This window comes from Hyposmocoma kahamanoa, unplaced genomic scaffold (genome assembly GCF_003589595.1).
Source record: "Hyposmocoma kahamanoa isolate Upper Pololo Valley unplaced genomic scaffold, ASM358959v1 88, whole genome shotgun sequence".
NCBI lineage: Eukaryota > Metazoa > Arthropoda > Insecta > Lepidoptera > Cosmopterigidae > Hyposmocoma > Hyposmocoma kahamanoa.
Window position 1 is genome coordinate 10,736,028 of NW_020654466.1, and position 14,738 is coordinate 10,750,765.

The window sequence follows — 14,738 nt, forward strand, 5'->3', positions numbered from 1 at the left end:
GTCACAAGCATTTCGTCGATATACGTTTTCATCGTAATCGCTTCGCACCTGTGCGATTTCCTCATCCCCTTCGGACCACGTCTTGCAACTGTCTACCTTCTAACTAGATAACCGGCATGCCTGTATCTCTGAGATCATCGAAGATGTGTGTGTCTGTATTCCGACGACCACTCTGTCTCGTAAGTAAAATTTCTCGAGTTAATTGTGATTTCGGCATTTCCAAACAACTTAAACATTCTAAAAGTTAATGAATTTTATAAACGTTGCTTTTTACACGTCTGTCACGGGATACAGTCGTTACAGAAAATGAAACGGAGTGGTATTTTCTATTAATATATGTATAAGATCTTCTTGATGTATACAGTGGTAGAACGTATCTTTTTATATATTGAATATAAATTAAATATTATCTTATAATTTCAGGTATCAAAATAGGAAAAAAAGTAAAACGAAAAGATTTAGAGAGTTATTGTACCCAGAAAAATTTTATTAAAAGACATGGCAACAAAAGAACACAGATTGATGGAAAGGAAACGGCGAAAACGTCACAAATACCTTTATAAATAAGAGTTAAACTAGTATTGTGTTCAACATTTCATAAAGATACATATCTCTACTAAAATTAAGTCTATAACTCATAGGCATAAAGTAAAACACACTAAAAATCCAAATCGACTATGGTTGATCAAGGTTTTGTGTTTTACCTGCAAAGGGATTATTATGATATTGTATGTGTTATATGAAGAAAATTACATTTCTTCGAAATGCAGTTTTGTAATGAATGACACTACGCACTTACTAAAGTTTTCAGTCGGGATATATGTACTTCCCAATAAAATAAAATAAAAATAGAAAAAATCCTCTTAGTGAGTTTTTCCTTTGTTTTAAAGTTGATAACCTATGATTAATTCTATTTTATGAATAATATAATATTAAAAAATTATATTGATTTGAAGAAATGTGACAGAGTAGTATTAAGTTCCTTATTTTTCTGATTTAAGAAATGTGATCGCAGCAATAAATATATTGTCAAATAGAAGTATTAGTTTTCTTGTTTTAGGCATAACAATAATTTAGAACGAAGTTTTTGTATGACTATAAAAAACAAAGCACTTTTGTGACCGAGATACTACATTTTTGCTACCATACACAGAAAATGTGAAATGTTATGTAGGTATTTGCGGTACAAATTATTTATAATTGCATAATTATTAGACAGTAAAATACAATTGTATACATAACAAAAGTACTCGTCACAAAGTGCATTAATACGGAAAATAATTCTTAATAAAGATAGAGCTAATATAGAGCAGTTAGCTGTAGCGCCTATTAACCAACCCAAAAACAAATAAATATACTTACGTACAATGTGTAAATGTGTAAATGTGTGTACTTATTTGCAAATGACTAACTAACCTATAGAGACTATAATTTTGTTGTTTGTAACAGATAGTCTAGATGACACCAAAGTTTACATGTGTATACCCCAATATCGAGTTCGTAGATTTTCACAATTGTTACACATAGGGAATGGAACAAAACAAAAAATTAAGGCGTTTTAGGTCCCAAAAAATAGTTTCATACCCCAATATTTCTGTGTGTGTATTTGGCGTCACAAAAATTACGTCATGAGTAAAATGTTCCAAAATAATAATGCAATGTCGAATTTATAGAATACGTTACTAGTCAATATTTTCTAACTATTTAAATGCTCGAGCTTTTACTAGACTGTCATTGTAATGAACCAACAAACAATAATATGACATTATTATCAAATACAGATGTTGTTTTTATTAAATAAATAAATAATAAATAAATAAAAACGTTTTATTCTTCAACACTACAAAGATACAAAAAAAGCTTAAAATAGTGGGTTAAAATAAATGGCTGTGTCGAAGAAAAGGTAACAATTTGGTGGCCTTAGCAATTTGGTGGTTTTCAGCCTTTACCTTGTATCTTAATAAATAGCACCTACTTCAAAAATTCATATTGTCATTATTATTATTATATTGTGAAATAAGTTGTCTTTCGAAAAATCTGAATCAAAATTTGTGAAAGTTACTTACGGTCACGGAATAATTTGTTTCGTCTGTGGCTCCAATGATACTAATTATCGCTACTCAACGGTAGATGGCGCTTCTAGTCTCAAAAAGCGTCTTTATAGTACTTATTAAAACTCAGCTATCTGTTCCAGACCCTACAAGTTCCGGACAAAATTAGCAGCATCAGCGTTGGTATTAATAGTCGTGGTCGCCGCACTAGCCGGATACTTCATAGGCAGCGCTGATAAAGCTCGGAGAAACGCAGAGCCACCAGATCCAATACAGCACCTTCCGCCTTCGCCATCTAAACTGCATTTATTCGAAAAAGCGGCTGTGTGTACAGATGCCCCACAGTGCTCAGATATTGGCAGGTAAGATATTGCTTACTAACGAGATAATGCTTCCAACATCTTGTGATTCCTTTTTACAAATGAGATCACGTCATGTAAACTCATACCTAAGTGTATAATTAAACTTGGAACGTCTATTATATTAAATTAAACGTTAATATAGGTAAAAAAATACATATACATTAGGTTAGATATTTAGACTGTAATGTACTAAAAGCGATTAATCACCATAACGAAAGAAATCGAATCTGCGTGCAATCTCAAAGTAACCGCCTGGATTTGAATACGTTTGGTATGAGACTTGACAATAGGCAAAAAGTTCGTCAGATGAGCTGCAGAGTGACGACGCGTATGTGCAACTGTATCTCATTTGGAGTAAAGGAGCAGACATTCAAACGATATTTGTGTTGCAAAAACGAGCGATTCGTTCTGTGTAGGAACCGTTTAGGTTCTCAGGTTTCTCTCAAAGAAAAGTTTAAGGAGACTGGTGTCATGACTGTGACATCGCAGTACATGTACTGAAATATTTTATATGCCCGTAAAAATATGCATAATTTCAATAAGAAAGAAGATAACAATAACATTAACCTTAGAGTTAAGTCCAAACTCAAGGTACCACTATTTCGTTTTACCAAGGTATAGGACTTTTTTACAGGGAACTGTATACGTTTTTACAATAAGATTCCGAAGCATATATTAAGATTATCATTTCCTAAGTTAAAAACTCCATTAAAAATATTTTGATTGAAAAAGTCATATTACAAAATTGAAGACTACGTGTTAGATAAATGGAAAGACGACATGGCTCTAGATTCCACACAAATTTGATTCAAAGGTATTCCATAGCATTTAAGTTTATTTGAGCAATCCCTAGAGTTCTTGCTCGTTCTTCTCAGGGAAGTCAGCGTAGTGAACGAGCATTAGCTTAATTGTGACGTTTGCAAATGTAAAATTATTTTACCTATGGAATAAATAATTCTTTGACTTTGATCGCCAAATTTAAAGATACATGGTAGGGCTTTAAGTCTCTCTAAAAAAAAGAAAAATTTGAATTAAGTGCAACGAGGTACCTATTTATTCATAATTTATTTGACAATAATCAGTCCTTTAAATACATTCAATGATAATTTTTTACTAAGCCCAATATCGCTGGCAATTTATAAAATGTAGGATATGAATATCTATACAAATGAACATGCAAAGCCGATTAGCGATAATAACGCAAAAACATAAACAATTATTACAAATTGTATGATTAACCAACCAACAGGTAAAGGTGATTAAATTTCGTAGTAAACAGGATTATGTTTGCAAGTATCTATGTTCCATATTATGAAGTTCTAATTCATTTGTACATACCACACATTTAGCTGTAGCTTTCAATAGGTGCGTTGACGAAGGTGTTTTTCCCGATTTAATGAAATACAGCAAGGTTATTCCCTTATTCAAAAGCGGTGGGAAAGTTGATCCTAGCAACTATAGGCCCATTTCAATTTTACCAGCTTTAAGTAAAATATTCGAAAAGGTTATGCTAACTCAATTACTGTCCTATTTCGGTAGGAATCATATTTTTCATAGTGAACAATACGGGTTTACTAGTGGTAGATCGACTAGCGATGCGGGGGTAGCGTTACTGAAACACATCTTTGATGCTTGGGAAAGGTCCCAGAACGCTATTGGTGTTTTCTGTGACCTCTCAAAGGCATTTGATTGCGTTGATCATAATACTCTTATTAGGAAGCTGGAACATTACGGTGTAAATGGCAAGGCGTCGAAACTTGTCTCGTCATATCTCAACGGTAGAATTCAGAAAGTAGACATAAATGGAGTGACTTCTTTGGGTTCTCCAGTAAAAATGGGTGTTCCGCAGGGCTCAATACTTGGACCTTTCTTATTTCTGATTTATATTAATGATCTGCCATTCTTTGTTAAGGACCATTGCGAAATAGTGTTGTTTGCTGATGACACATCCTTGATTTTTAAAACAGACAGACATGACAATAACTATGACCGTATTAATGATACCCTCTCTAAGGTAGTTTATTGGTTTAATGCTAACAATTTATTGCTTAATGCCAAGAAGACAAAATGTGTTAAATTTGAATTACCTAACGTAAAATCGACTAGTCCAACCATAGAAATAAACGGAGAAAAGTTAGACCTTGTTAATAAAGCAGTCTTCTTGGGAGTGACCTTAGATAGTAAACTTCAGTGGTTTCCACATATATCGTGCCTGGCCAGCAGATTAAGCTCCGCTGCATACGCAGTCCGCAGAATACGTGAGCTTACCGATGTTAGTACTGCTAGACTAGTTTACTTTAGTTACTTCCATAGTATAATGTCCTACGGGATTCTCATGTGGGGTAAAGCGGCGGATATTCAAACCATATTTGTATTGCAAAAACGAGCGATTCGTTCTGTGTACCGTCTAGGCTCTCGGGTATCTCTCAGAGAAAAGTTTAAGGAGACTGGTATCATGACTGTGGCATCACAGTACATTTACTCAAATATTTTATATGCCCGTAAAAATATACATAATTTCAATAAGAAAGAAGATATCCATAATATTAACCTTAGAGCTAAGTCCAAACTCATGGTACCACGATTTCGTTTAACCAAGGTAAACAACTCTTTTATGGGGAACTGTATACGTTTTTACAATAAGATTCCGGAGCATATATTAAGTTTATCATTTCCTAAGTTTAGAAACTACATTAAAAATATTTTGATCGAAAAATCATATTACAAAATTGAAGACTACGTGTTAGATAAAGACGTATGGAAAGACGACATGGCTCCAGAATCCACACAAATTTGATTCAAAGTGTATTCCATAGCATTTAAGTTTATTTGAAAAGAGCAATCCCTAGAGTTTCTTGCTCGTTCTTCTCAGGGAGGTCAGCGTAGTGAACGAGCAGTAGCTTAAATGTGACGTTTTCAAGTGTAAATTTATTTTACCTATGGAATAAATAATCTTTGACTTTGACTTTGACTTTGATACAATCATAGTAACTTGTAATGGATCAAAAAGTGCAGAAGAAAATTGTGAACGCGTGGCAAATGTTATAGGAATTTAAATACATACAGATTGTAATGTACTGTAGAGATCGCATTTCGCTCTACATCTTTTTGCGTTCAGACCAGCCGACCATACGTTTGTTCTACAGATTTTGAAACAAATATTGTTCGTTTTAGCTATCGTTATTAGGTGCATTTGTGGCATTGCTGTCAGTGCTGACTAACAATCTAACGCATTTGCAGGGCCCATATTAACTCGTCGACTTTTACCGTTTTTCCATCCTATAAGACTTTTACTCATTTAAGAAAAATGCAAAAACTATTTTCCATGCAATGTTGACCGCTAATTTTCAATGAAATAAAGGTTTTAATTGCAAATTAGCCTTTGAAACAAAAGAGTTGAACGTCGTATATTTAACATTTAATGCTTTGTTCAAAACAAAAATCAATAAAATTCCTATTTTTTTGTTAATTTTTATTTCCAGCCTCCGGGGACCAATGGTTAACAAACTGGACTGCTTTGCAGAGGTTCCAGGTTCGATTCCCGGGCTGGGAGAAATATTTGTACGGCCTACATTTATTTCTCTCGTAAGTTTGGGTGTAATTGGTGTTTGTGGTGGTAAATTAATGTGTGGTTTGCGTTATTATTATTATTACATAATTTGGAATTTATGAAAAAAAATCAGAATAAACTCAACAGTGATCAACGATATCTATATATTTTTTTAATCAAGTCATATTAGCAAATTACTAGTCGTTCACTGTAACATGATGTGACTAATGGGAACTCATATTCACTAATTTATAATTATAATTCATATTAATTCATATTAATTCATCATACACTAAGAAATATCTGCATCTGATGCACGAAATCACCGACAAGATGGGATGTGACTTCCTTTGAAATAATACCAATTCCATGGAAGTAATGTCACAAAAAATAATTGAATATCGTGGTGGTGAAACATCCTGACATTCAAAAAAACACTTAATAATACCAATTTTTTTAGTCCAGAGAGGGTTAATTCCAGCCAACCATAATAACAACTTGAAACTGTTGGATTTCTGTGGCACTCGTATCGTTCGCGGTTCTGGAACCTGAATCCTTAACCGCAGCCGACTGTGAAATTGCCAGAAAATACCGACTTTTAAAAATTCAAAATTTATCTTTTAGTCCTTGGGAGAGTCATCCGGAATAATATATTCTTGAATTTTTTGTTTATAGGCCATGGAAGAGACAGGAGGCTCAAATATACATACGAAATATATTTTTTTAATTTGATATTTCTGCCGTGCTTACGATAAGAACAGTAAGTCTATATTATGTATTTCAAACATACTTACTATTAATACCTTTTGGAATCACGGCAGATTGTAGGCCATTGCAGAGACACCATACAGCCTCTTCATAAAAATTATCTCCTTCCTTTGGGGAGACGAATCCAAAATAAATAAATTCGAAATAATAATAATAACTTTTTAAATTCTTACTTGTATAGGTGGGAGAGGCGAGAGTCTAAAATATAATAAAATTGTTGTTGGTTTGTTTGAAAACGTAGATTAACGCGATAAATAGTTTAGTACTAATAGTTTCATTTCCTATGTGTGACAATCGCAAAAAATATGAACTCAATAATATATTATTTTTTATTCAAAATTTATAGGCCAGAGTCTAAAATAGAGATCCGAAACAATAATAATGTGGCAAGTAACCACACCAATTACCTGGTCAAACTAGGGAATTCACTATGTTGTATAAAACAAAAAAGTTGTAGTGAAACGGTTAGGACAAACATTAGGTTGCTACAGTTGCAGTTTAAATGAAATGTATCTATCGACTGTATGCAATTTTCAGTATTTGACATATCATGTATCATCAGATAATTTAACATCATTATCTTTGAAAATGAAGGGCATAAAAAACAAAAAATACAAAGATATAAAGTTTTTGTAAACATATATTACGCAACCAAATCAACAAGTATATTTATTTTCGTTTCTTCGGCTAGACGCTGTGACTTTTAAAGCTGCTGTATATTTCGTGGAGGCGCTTTTTCCCTTTAGATTTATTTATTATTTGTCACTAAGTGGACAGGCGTGTTGCTTTCCACCAGGCGCAAGACTTGTTCGTCTTGTCACTTGGTAACCTTAAAAAAAGTGCTATCAAACTAAAATTACTGTGATAGCGAAGAGACTGTCAAGAATTAGCGAATATTCTTTTACGTTTTCCAATGTAACTGTAGCTATTTTTTCTTATCACCCAGATAAGATGCTCTGTAATTGAAAGATGAATGCATTAATAACAAAATAGAAAACATCTTTTAAAATAGCTACAACAGGTTACGATAGCATCCATCCTAGCAAGAAGCAAACTTCCTCCGTGGCTGAACGGTTATCATACTGGACTGGCACTCAAGAGGTCTCGGGTTCGATTACCGAGACGGGAGAAATATTTGTATGGCCTACATTTATTTGTCACGTAAGTTTGGGCGTAATTTCTACCTGTGTGTGTCCATGTCACCCGCGACACAGGGTCTCCCTAGTGCGGGGCTATGAGTGTGTACATTGTTTATTTTTATTTTATCGATGTAGATGTAAAAGGATTGGTAAATTCTAAGCTCTGATAAATATACACTTCATAGATTGTCCAACTTTTCAACCTTTCAAAAAAGATCACACAGCGCTATTGTCGCTTGAAGCGAATTAACTTGAGTCAGAACGACACAGCAACAATGTTTGTACACGGCGACTATAGTTGACGTTCTGGGTCGAAATGTTGCCAATGATGTTGAATTCTCCTTAGTTTTATTTTTATTGTATAAGGAATTTAGTTATGCGAAATTGATCAATACAGTTATTTATTTTGTCATGTGTAAAACTACAAAAAATAATAAGTATGTAATGTACTTTCTACTTTCAAGCTTATCATAGCAAGGGTAAATTTCTAAATTTTTTTCTCTGACAATGTCTTGCGTGATAAAAATATTACAAAAAGAGCAAACACGATTACTGCATACAAAATTCTCCGGAATATTCTAGAAACTTAGTAATAGACAAGGCAAAGAGTACTTCGGTTGTTGCTGTCTCTTCCCCACTTATTCGCGTTATAAAGTGAGGGGCTTTTGAATTCTGCGCTGGTATAACAAGCCGGCTTACGCACACGTAGACACGGCTATAAATAAACAAACTCCTTCATAACCGGGTCGCGCACTCACCGTTTCCACCAATCGCGTTTCGAGAACGTTATCGACGCGCATGCGGTCAGTGACGTGTCGTTCAGTGGGTATATAAACCGCACGCCAACTAGCAAACTAAACAGTCACACAAAATCTGAAGTATCGTTGTCATCGCGACAAATCACTAGTTTTCCACAACCACAATCAATATGTCCGAGGCTTTCTTTGACGAATACGATTACTACAACTTCGATCACGATAAGCACATTTTTACCGGACACGGTGGAAAACAGCGCACCAAGAAGGAAGTGAACGAACACACCAACCATTTCGACCCCTCCGGCCACTCCAGAAAGATCGTCACCAAACTCGTCAACACAGAGAATAACAAGAAAGCGAATAAACACTAGTTAAAGCAATGAATCTCGACCGAGGCGTGTAGAAGGATTTTGAGATTTGCCTAGCGGAAGGACGTTGTGGCGACTACCCGAAGAGAGAAAGGGGAGCTCGTTACAGAGATCAATGGAACATTCGAGGCGGTTTTTGGTGACACAGAGCTTGTACTGGGCGAACTACCATAACGAACAGCTTAACCGAACGTGACCACGTGCGCACAACTGGTGACCAACCGACTATACTCTCACTTCATGGATTCAACACCGTTCCAGCAACTGATCTCAATTCTTAATGGGCTTGTTCTAGAGCCCAAAATTAGCTGTGTTATTAATTCCTAATTAGATTATTACGTTTAATTCTGTATCTTTACTGAGGTACTCAAAGGACTGTAATAATAATTTAAAGTTACTTTAATAAAACGAAAATGGTATTGAAGGTGTTGTTTAATTTCCTTTATCAAACGTTATTGCTGCCGGAAAACTGGCGAGGCCGATGACTGCACAGTTGTGTGCTTTGTATTTGTATAATGTAGTCTGCCCACGTACGTGTCGATGCCGTGTTTATACACAAAAACAACCTTGGTCGACGGCGCGCGCGATACTGGCCTTGTAACATTATTATCGGCTCGGTACCGCCAGTTTTTACTGCGCAGTTATAAAAACGACCTGTTAATTATCGATGACATTTACTGGTAATGCAGACCTGATCTATCGTCACGTTTCAACAAATTCGTTACAATACCCACAATACATAACATCGAGTTAACATTATCATCACGATGACAATCAGACCAAATATTCGTAATCAAGATATTCATTACATTATAAAATGAATTCGCTCCAGTCACAACAATTAACAATGGAATGCCTATACCTACCTACTCAGAATACACCAATTAATTATTTTTACAATTTCTACATAAGGCTTCATCACATAGGTAATATCACAGCCTTGCTGTAATAAGGCTACATCTGTCAAATAACAACCAGTTTTTAAATTGTACGAACGACATTAATCGTTAATTTTATAAGCTTATGTATTAATTTTTTATGATTATGATTATTTATTAATAGGAAAGTTATAAAATTTCACGTACCTGTACATAACTTGTTTCATGTAGCTCGTATTATTTTTATGACTTTCATGTGATAAAAGCACTTTTGCGTATTATTTTATTATATAATCATAAATTTAAATTAACTAATTAATTATTTCAAAATAAAAAAAAAGTTTATTTCTCTAAACAATAAAAACTAAACATTTTTTTCTCCGAAACAATCAGCTTTTCAAGAAATTACATAAGAATAAAAGTTATCAGGAATGTTATTCTTTATCATATGAAAAAAATCAGCTCTGTATTCCTAAAATTGTTCCCATGATTAAATAATAATTGATAATTCTTGGACATAGGAATAACTTGTGGAGTACCGACCTAAATTTTTTTATGTGATAGATAATAACGTTTCTAACAACTTTTATTCTTGTATAATTTCTTGAAAAGTTGATAGTTTCAGAGAAAAAATATTTTTTTTTGTGGAGAAATGTACATTTTATTTTTTATCTCTAATGTAGGAAAATGTAATGTGTGTGGTTTATTTACAGTATAGGTCTAATCATTATATATAAAAAAAATCCATCTGCAGGTACTTGCGGCTTTACGAGTAAAAAGGTGTCAAAATTTTTAATTTGTTTTTTATTTTTTAACACAATATACTAGGTTCTACTTAACTTTCGTGTTATTGTTATAACACTCTCTAAATTACACTAAAATATTTTTTTTTTTTAGTTGTATTTTGTTAAAAAGGTACATAAAAGAGTTAGCGATTTTGCCCCACGTTTACTTACAAAAAGCAGTTGCAGTGCCACGTTTAAGTTGCAAAGATCTGAGGGGCAGTATGCCACTGCGCCCGTCACCCTGACACATAAGTTGACAAGTCCCATGTGCCTGTAAAAATGATCATATTACTTCTTGGTGGCATAAATATGTAAAGTACAACCCTTGTCGAACTCTTTCGCAAGGAGCTACTGCTACTAAAGGTAACCAGATAAGCTGTGGCGAACAAAATGAAAAAGAGTGGTTAACATTCTTAAGGGCCAGTGTTCACAGTTGGTTTACGTTTATTTTACTAACATATAATATAAATGGTTTTATTCGCACTATTATATACATAATTAAATATGATTTCGACTCTATGTTCACACCGGTGTATTTATAGTTTTGCAAGATTACATAATAGGTTTCCGATTACATTAGTTCACGTTCTGTGCACCGTGCACGCTAGAACATTGTTTATAGATTTTCACGCTACATATTGATTTTCCCTGATTCCTAACTAAGAAAAACTTGATATATATACTTCGTATTTGTACTAGGTTCTTTTCATCATCAAACATACGTCCGACCGCTAGGCAAGGGTCCCCTCTCAGGCGAGGGTTTTAAGCCATAGTCCGCAACGCTAACCCAAAGCGGGTTGGGTCTTTCTTCAAACCTTCTTCGGCCGACTTTTCCTTTATTGAAAAGCTCACGGTAAATTTCTAATTAAAATGTAGCACGTAAATTCCAAAAAACTCGAAGTGCGAGCCCAGATTCGAACCTACGGCCTCTTGTCATTGTTGGTCAAACCATAAGGCTACTACGCGACGGCTTAGAGTGTCATACTTAATTTCGACAAACACTATTTCGACTCGACAGTACCTCGACTAAACACATTACTTCGATAAAACACATGATCAATAGGTCACTATTCAGATAGAACATGAAATCGACAAAGAACTCCTTAACTAGTTATTAATTATTTCTCAGACATATTTATATACAGAGATATTCCGTTAAAGAATGAAGTGGTCCTAAGTAGTCTCTCAGTACAACAAATATTTATAAATATTTCATGTTTTGTCGGAATAGTGACTTGTCGAATAATGTGTTGTCGAAGCAGTTTTCTGTCGGTGTAGTGACCTGTACAATATGTGTTTTGTCGAAGTACTGTTCTGTCGAATTAATGTGTACTCGAAGTACTTTCGAGTCGAAATAGTTTTTGTCCAAATTAAGTATGACAGTCGACTGTACAATGTTTTTTTTATTTAACCAGATTTGCAGCAAATACGCTTAGTGCAGTGTCAGCTGCAATTTCCTACTTATTTTTTGTTTTCTCTTATCGCGTGTATAAAGTTCAGACTTCATATGCTATGTAGATTGAATTTACCACGCATTCCTCTCTCATGCGAAGAAAATTAAAGTAAACGTAACGTATTCTAAAAAAACAATGAATGCAATAATCATAAGCATACTACGTAAAATCAAATATTATAAATATTATTCATATTTTAACAAAAGTTTTTAAGATCTCTTCAACAACGAATGTAATATACTCCATAACTTTTTTCCGTGTTCTAAGGTCTGATTCACCCCATCAATATTAAACAACTTTCATAATTGTCTTCTCAGATAGCAAAGAAACTTCTAGTATCAAATACGTTTAGGTCGAGTAGATAAAAATATGAACCAGCTAAAATGTTTTTAATAGCAGTAGAGCTTGCCTTGTGAAAGAGTTCGTCCAGGGAAGTACTGCGAACGTACCTAATTTCAGCTGCCAAGCGTTCCGGTTGTGAAGGGTTAGTGGTGCTGGTGAAATTGCAGGCATATTGGACTAGTCAACTTATGTCTCAGGGTGACGGGCGTAGTGGCCCATCAGATCTTTGCGATTTAAAGCTCTGAACGGCACTGGGACTGCTCTGGACAGGCGTGTCGCTTACCACCAGGCTCGCGACTCGTTCTTCCCGTCATGCGTCACTTGATACTTATCATGAAAAAATATTATTATGAAGGGCACAATCGCCTCCTAAAATGTCAACTTAGCTCACATATTCGGAATTTTTATTTGTTAATGTACCTTAACGTGAAAAGAATTCTACCGGAGAAGTGGCTCTGCAATTTTATCCTCCGTAACAGTCCGTATGGGTTATTTATTTCTATACAAGAATAAATCTAGTAACAATGTAACATAATTTATTTAGGATATTTTTTGATATTTACGAAAGCATAAAACATAATTTTATTTTACACTTTTCAACTTAAACAGATTTGTATGTAAATTAAAATAAAATATTTACGATGACTTAGTGATCCACGTGCAGAAAGGTATAAAACACGTTTTAAAATAGAAAAACAAGAAAATAAATGTCAATCTGGTTAGTCAATTTTGGACGGCATTCCGATTTTGTGCATGTCAACGGGTGAGCTACTTTAGTATTGTCGACAACGTCCATAATAATACAAACGAGAAAAAATTAATAAATATTTAATATTTTATAATTACACTTTTAATCATCAAAAGGGTTCAACACTAGTACTCATTCGCTTATATGGCAGATTCCCCCGAGAAAACTGCTAAACATTATTCTATTTATAACATGGTTAACCGACTTTAAAAAAAGGTGGAGTTTCTGAATTTGACTGTATGTTTTTTTTGTATGTATCGTACGCGATAACTTCGTTTGTGAACCGATTTCTCAGTAGTGGTCTCATTTAAATTTGAAAAAAATATTCCACCTCTAAGGGTGGCAAACTAGGGAATGAATGACTTTTGGGTTCGTACTACTAAAAAACTGAATATTATTATTATATTGTAAGTCAAAAATATGCAAATTTTTTGAAGTTTTGATTTTTTTTTACCCTCTTTTTTCCATTCAGACGACCTTAAAACTAGCAGGTAGTCAGAAAGTGATGAACACATTTTTTTTCTGATTTATTGGTCATGATTGAAATGGGACCTGTAAATAACCCGAAACGTTGGTTTGTTTCAACAAACAAATATACGCGAGTCAGATCCGAAGAACAGTTTCATTTGTAACAAACTATGTGTAACAAATGCGTAGACCAACGAACTCAATAGTAGTCACTAAGTGGCTATTCCAAAACGAATGTTATTGCACCTCGAGCAGATCCCATCCTCCTGCCTTTATCCATTATTTTGGGATCAACGCAGTATTTTTTCTTCCATTCATCTCTATCACTTGTCATTCGTTGTCTACTTACTTCCTTTGTATATGTATAATAATAGTAATAATCTTTTCTTTAGTCTTCCTCTCTCCTTACATCCATCTACATTCACACTCCTTGTGACAGAGTTCGTCCAGGGAAGTATTGCCACGTTACCTATTTCAGTCGCCAAGCAGTAATGTTAGTATTACTGCGTCCGGATTTTGAAGGGTAAGGTGCTGGTGAAATTACAGGCACATGGGATTTGTCAACTTATGTCTCAGGGTGACGGGCGCAGTGGCCGTGCCCCTCAGATCGATTAAAAAAGCTCTTAGTGGCACTACACCTCTTATGGACAGGCGTGTAGCTTACCATCAGGCGCACGACTTGTTCGTCCCATCTTCGTCTCATCTCGTCCCACTTGATATTATATAAAAAAAAGAAAAAATGTCATTAAAAAAAATGCTATTTAAAACAAATTGTTAGTTTTTTTCAAATATCAAGTTTTAAAATACAGTGAACTTTAAAAATTGTCCGGTCATTGCTCTGCATTAACATTCACTGGATACCTGATAATTAAAGACTCAAACGAAGTATCTATGGGTGGGCAAGATGCCGAAAAAAGTTAGCAAAAAAATTACGCCGTGAATAGATGCCTGGCTAGTATTGTAGATGAAGATAGTGATAAAAAGTAATATCCTAAGCAAAGTAACTGTCGACAAGGTTGCTTGCATTGAATATTGTCCGAGCACTTGGGTATACTATGGGTTTTGGG

The 14,738-nt window shown here is 34.4% G+C and overlaps 2 protein-coding genes across 3 annotated transcripts in view; both read left to right on the plus strand.

The window, feature by feature from the left end:
- Nucleotides 1-14,738, plus strand: part of LOC113236063 (glutathione hydrolase 1 proenzyme-like) — a 67,649-nt gene that overhangs the window by 31,188 nt on the left and 21,723 nt on the right. For both annotated transcript variants that reach the window (XM_026472065.1, XM_026472064.1), the window contains one exon: nt 2,195-2,413. In XM_026472065.1, coding sequence (XP_026327850.1) covers nt 2,195-2,413 — 219 coding nt within the window. The remainder of the gene's footprint in view (nt 1-2,194; nt 2,414-14,738) is intronic.
- LOC113236064 (nuclear protein 1) lies at nt 8,736-9,257 on the plus strand. The gene has a single exon (XM_026472066.1). It carries the CDS (start codon nt 8,799-8,801, stop codon nt 8,997-8,999), a length of 201 nt encoding a protein of 66 aa, XP_026327851.1. The 5' UTR covers nt 8,736-8,798; the 3' UTR covers nt 9,000-9,257.